This window comes from Cebus imitator, unplaced genomic scaffold, assembly GCF_001604975.1.
Source record: "Cebus imitator isolate Cc_AM_T3 unplaced genomic scaffold, Cebus_imitator-1.0 Scaffold20, whole genome shotgun sequence".
NCBI lineage: Eukaryota > Metazoa > Chordata > Mammalia > Primates > Cebidae > Cebus > Cebus imitator.
Window position 1 is genome coordinate 400867 of NW_016107335.1, and position 5842 is coordinate 406708.

The 5842-nt window shown below is 48.2% G+C and overlaps 1 protein-coding gene across 4 annotated transcripts in view; it reads right to left on the reverse strand.

The window, feature by feature from the left end:
- Positions 1-5842, reverse strand: part of DYNC2I1 (dynein 2 intermediate chain 1) — a 96778-nt gene that overhangs the window by 82267 nt on the left and 8669 nt on the right. For all 4 annotated transcript variants that reach the window (XM_017519287.2, XM_017519294.2, XM_017519306.2 and 1 more), the window contains exon 2: positions 410-463. In XM_017519287.2, the coding sequence (XP_017374776.1) occupies positions 410-463 (54 nt within the window). The remainder of the gene's footprint in view (positions 1-409; positions 464-5842) is intronic.

Genomic DNA, 5842 nt, shown 5'->3' on the forward strand with positions numbered 1-5842 from the left:
TAAAAGACAGATACTAAAACTGTATTTTTAAGTCACTGAGACACAAACTGCCTGGGCTCTATACAAACAAGAACCCTCATTCTAAAACTCTCAGGACTTTATCTCAATTCCATAGCCCCACTCCCACCCCACTGCTGCTGCCCCGTGAAGTGAGAACCCCCTGCACCTGAGCCATGACAGGGCCCTATGAGCAGGTGGGAGTGTCCACCATGATTAACAATGGTCCAGACGGATTACTAGCTGCACGCCTTCATCTCCAAGTTGAAAGGACTTCTGAAATGAGGCACCCGTAACCAAAGCTATGCAATGTTGTGTACCAGGTAAAGCAGTCCCAGAAAACCACACAAGTCCCACATAGATCCCAATCTAATTATTCATAATCCTAATCTAAATTATTTACAATAATTACCCAAAGATGTTTTCTGAGGTCATCTGCTTTCCAGGTATCATCTTTGGTTCTTCTCTAAACAGAAAAGTATAAAGTTAGAATGTTTAAAGTTTAAAATAATTAATTTTGTGTGCTCTAGTGAGCTGCTTTTCCATTGGGCCATCTAAATCAATGGCAGTTAAGTCTTGACATATCAGAAAATACTTCTCCACCTCCTTGAATAAAAGGTAACAGAAATACAGATTTTAAGAAATTATTCAGTAGTCTAAAATTACACATTATAAAATGCATCCCTTTGGCTACTTCAAAATTATTAAATATTACAAAAGAAAAGTGAAAACAAGTTATAATGGCAGTTGAGCAACAGATCAAGAACAAATATTCTGTGGATTTAAAATATATTCTGTCACACTGTATTTTCCAAAAACAGCCATAAGACTCTCATCCCAAATGCTGCACGCACAGAGGGAGTGTGTGCTCCTTCTGCGGCCGCTGGGCTCAACCCAGGACAGCATTGTGGGCCTCCTGGGCTGTAGCTCCAGACGCTTTTCCTGTGAGGAAGGGAAGCAGCCTTGGGGAGAGGCCCCTGCAGACACCACAGCCACAGGTCAGGAGGGGCCCCTCACAGCCAGCACCAGGGCAGATGCGTGAGAGGCACAGCTCCAACAGCCCCTCATGAGTTACCGCACCCCCAAACCTTGAGTCTCCCCAGCCGAGGCCCCAGATATCAGTGGCAGAACTAAGCCCGCTGCTGTGAGCTCGCCTGATGCACAGAATAAGAAACTTAGAAGGCTGCTGTACCAGTCTTTTACACAGCAACAGCAGCTGGGATGTATGACAGACAGACAGAAATGTGTGTAGCATCTGCTGCTTCTCGATGCTATCCTGAATCAAGCACAATATTTAAATCTCATAACCCTACTAAGGTTATCGGCCCCATTTTTCCAGTGAGGACACTGAGGCATCATGAAGCTCAGCAGCTTTCAGCTCTAAAGTCCTGTCAACAGCCGGTCATAAAACAGGAACTGAACACCGTGGAATGAATATTCAAACCGCAGTCACCAGAGAAAGCCTGCCTGCCCTGTGGACCACCCTATCACGCTTGTCTGTTTACACCAGACAATCAGTCAGCCCACAAGCTCACCTGTCTCTATGGCCCCCAAAGACCCCGTACTTGTATTCAGCAAATACACACCAAGTCCCTAGCACATGCCGAGCACTGCTGCCTCAGAGCTGGGGCTGCACTGAGAAAAGCCAAGAAAGGCCCCACACCCTAAAACGCCGTTCAGCTCCTGTGATGTTTGAAAGTGTTTGCTCTTCATTGGATAATCCATCTTTCATCTTTCAGCTAAACCCTCAACTTGTGGAAAGGAAGCCTCAGTCTCTGTGTCTCAGTCACCCAGCACTGTTTAACAACTACAGTGCCTGCCTCCCGACCGCCAGCCTTTACAGAATCCACACTGTGTGTGCTGGTAAAGGAGAGCATCGGGCAGCCGGTTCAGCATGTATTCAACTGTCCTAAGAATCTAAGGGAGAATATTAAAATAAGAAGTTGCTGTGGTCTTAAAACACTTCCACTAACACTTCAACAACCCTTCTTTACAAGTCAGGCTGATTCCCCCTCCCGTGAACGTGGGCCAGACTCCATGTCACACTTCGTTGTCGTATTTTTGTTTTTATGAGGCAGGGTCCAGCTCTGTCACCCGGGCTGGAGTGCAGTGGCGCATCCTCAGCTCAGGTCATCCTCCCACCTCAGCCTCCCGAGTAGCTGGGATGACACCCAGCTAATTTTTTTATGTTTTGTAGAGACAGAGTTCCACCATGTTGCCCAGGCTGATCTCAAACTCCTGAGCTCAAGCGATCTGTCCGTGCTGCCACACTTCAGATGAGGAAAACGGGGTAGAGGCACAGCTGAGCGTCTTCCTGCCCAGGGTCCCATCCAGAGCTTCCACCTGGCTGTGGCACCACTCGCTCTCACCACGCACCCTGGGAGACGCAGCTGCCACAGCGCAAGGACACCCAAGCACTCCTGGGGAGGCCCAGGCAGAGGCCGGCACAGGCCCAAACCTCAGAAGGGCCCCTCAGCCCAATTTAACCTCAGGGAGCGTGAGGACTGCACCCTAACGTCCCACTATGCCGCCCCCAAAACCCAACCCACAGAAACCGTGAGGACAGTAAAGGTTTACCATGCTCTAAGGCAAGGGTGGGGACTCTCCTTCTGCACCCTCGCCCCACCTGGGGTGCCTCCTGTCACACTGCACCACCGCCTCCTGGCAAGTCTCGTGATGGCGTTTCCTACAAGATCCAGGCTAGTCTCTACTGAGACCAGCTCGGCCATGGAGACCCCCACCCAGGCAGCACTGAAAGGCATTAAGAAGCAGACACCCAGATAGAACAGCAAAGTGGGACTATCCGGGGGCCAACAGCTTTCCGAGCTGAGAGCCTCAGGGGCTGACAGCATTCCAGGCTGAGGGCATCGAGAAGACACTGACCCACGTTATTTAGTCTCTCTGAACAGGTGATTATTAACAAACAGGTGTTCAGTGTTTTCTCATAGAACCAAGATAAACCAGGTAGGCAGCTGGTACCTGCTTACTACTCATCAAGGACAAACTAAAAAGTATTCTCCCTGAGGGAGCCACAGAGGCAGGTCACATATCCCGTGTTTTAACCGTCATATGATTTACATGTACTGTTTTGCTACTTTACAATGCCCCAAGCAGTTTTCCACTTGAGGGCGGGGGTGGCTAGGTTTTTCTTGCCACTGTTCTTAGCAAACAATATATTTTATCATACACTCAGCATTTCTCAGCAGGTCTCCCCAACGGGAGCATGAGTGCTTTGCCAAAGCAACCACAGCTCGTTCTTCTGTGCCGTTCCTGCTCCACAGCTGCACTGAGGCCTGTGCCCAACACGCAGGCGCTTATCACCAGCCACAGTAACACACTTCAACAACACAGGGTACAACCCTACATCCCCAGTAAAACAAAGCTTGATGCTAAACCTAACTGCTTATCACGAGCCACAGTAACACACTTCAACAACACAGGGTACAACCCCACAACTCCTGTAAAACCATACATCCCCGGTACAACAGAGCTTGATGCTAAACCTAACTGCTTATCACCAGCCACAGTAACACACTCCAACAACACCGCATACAGCCTTACAGCCCTGGTACAACCCCACATCCCCAGTACAACAGAGCTTGATAAACTTAACTGCTTATCACCAGCCACAGTAACACACTCCAACAACACAGCGTACAACCCTACAGCCCTGGTACAACCCTACATCCCCAGTACAACAGAGCTTGATAAACTTAACTGCTTATCACTAGCCACAGTAACACACTCCAACAACACAGCGTACAACCCCACAACCCCAGTAAAACAGGTTGATGCTAACCCTGACCTCTTATCACCAGCCACAATAACACACTCCAACACAGGGTACAACCCTACCACCCTGGTACAACAGAGCCTGATGGTAAACCTAACTTCAGCTAAGCAAAATCAACCAAGGATGATTTCCTGCAGAGAATATTTACCACAACTATTCAATTTTCCCTTTGAGAAACACTTCCTTAATGGTACAATTAAAGGAAGCATTTGGGAGTTTATTTCAAACAAAAAAACAGATTTAGTCCAAATGAAAAATGGAAACTTTTCATGGACAAGCCACTAAAACCCTTCTTGGACATGTGAAAATTAGGGCAAACAAAAAAAGCTGTAATACCTCATAAATATATTAAATAATTTTTTTTAAGATGGAGTCTCACTCTGTCACCCAGGCTGGAGTGCAGTGGTGCAATCTCAGCTCACTGCAACCTCCACCTCCAGGGTTCAAGGAATTCTTCTGCCTCAGCCTCCCGAGTAGCTGGGATTATACACCACCACACCCAGATAATTTTTGTGTTTTTAGTAGAGACAGGGTTTCACCATGTTGGCCAGGGTGGTCTCAAACTCTTGACCTCAGGTGATCTGCCTGCCTTGACCTCCAAAACTGTTGGGATTACAAGTGCGAGCCACTGCAACCCACCTTAACTCTTTTTCTTTAAACTTAAGTTCTATAGAGAGGTTTAATATAGGACCTGCTATAAACAAAAGGGATGAATGGAACCCAGGACATGAGTGACCGCGGAGAGGGTCCAGGAGACCCAGGAGACATGAGCACCACAGAGAGGAGACGCCAGGGACAGTTGCGGACAGTCCAACCAGGAGATGAGGGGGCGCCCAGGACACTCAGGAACCGCACAACGAGGAGATGTGGGTACCACAGAGAGGGGTCGCTGAGGACATTTAGGGGACACTGGAAAGGCACAGGGACATGAGCTCAGAATGTGGAAAGTAAGTATGTCAAAAAACCCATCCAGTTGAGTTTTTAATGGTTGTTAACATTACTGATGCGGATAAAGTTAAAAACCCTGAAGACAAGACAGAGATCACAGGATTTTTCTTCTGCCTCTCTAGTTTTCAGCAAGAAAAAATAACCATTTTCTTCAATGCACAGAATGCTGACTACTTTAGAGCATTAAAACTCAGCTAACATGAACTGTTTAGCCCAAAGTTTTCTATCCACGCTGTCTTCCTCTCTAGAGTTTCTAATTGTCAAACAATGATTTATGGCATCTGCCCCCATGCTGTGGGTCCCCATCTGCCACAAGTAAACCACATGCTTCTGCCAAGGCCTTTGAAAGACCAACTTGACCTGCACTCAGACTCTGCCCTACGAAGCAGGCCAGCAACTCACACTGAAAACCAACTCTCCAAGTAAGGAACTGAAGGCAAAATTCCCCCAGCACCCCCTGACGGGAACAAACCCCAACCTGGGGACGAGGGCAAGGAGACGTCAGGAGAGCTAAGCAGCAAAACCACCTTGCCCACAGCATGATGCCAGCCACGTACTAGCAGGTGAGAACTGAAGCCTGCAGCATTCAGCATCCACAAGAATGTGTCCTGGGAACAGCATCCTGCGTGCACATGGCGAGCAAAGAGGAGATGAGCAGCTGCCCAGCACTGACTCCCCAGGGCACTGTCCCTCTCCACACACACAGCACTCCATTTATAAGTCAACTAAATCGTCTACAACCTTTTCATAACAAAACTCTTTGGAGAACTGTACAGTAAGAACCCCGAACAATGTTTAAATTCCTTTGATTCGCCTCCAAAATAAAACAGATCACACTGATGTAACTCCCCTTCCCCTCAGTGGAGGGCTTCAAAGGAATTCTCTTCCCCATTCTCATCACATCTGAAATCCAAGAAGCAAGACTGGGCTGAAATCACCTCCAACGTACACCATCAGAGGTGGGAAAGCCAAAGCCTCACCTGCAGGGAGGACACTCACAGCCCAATGGAAACAAACACCACCCCTGTGCCATCTCGTCCCACTCACGGCCCAGAAGGAAACAAACGCCCCCACTGCGCCATCTCGTCCCACTCACGGCCCAGA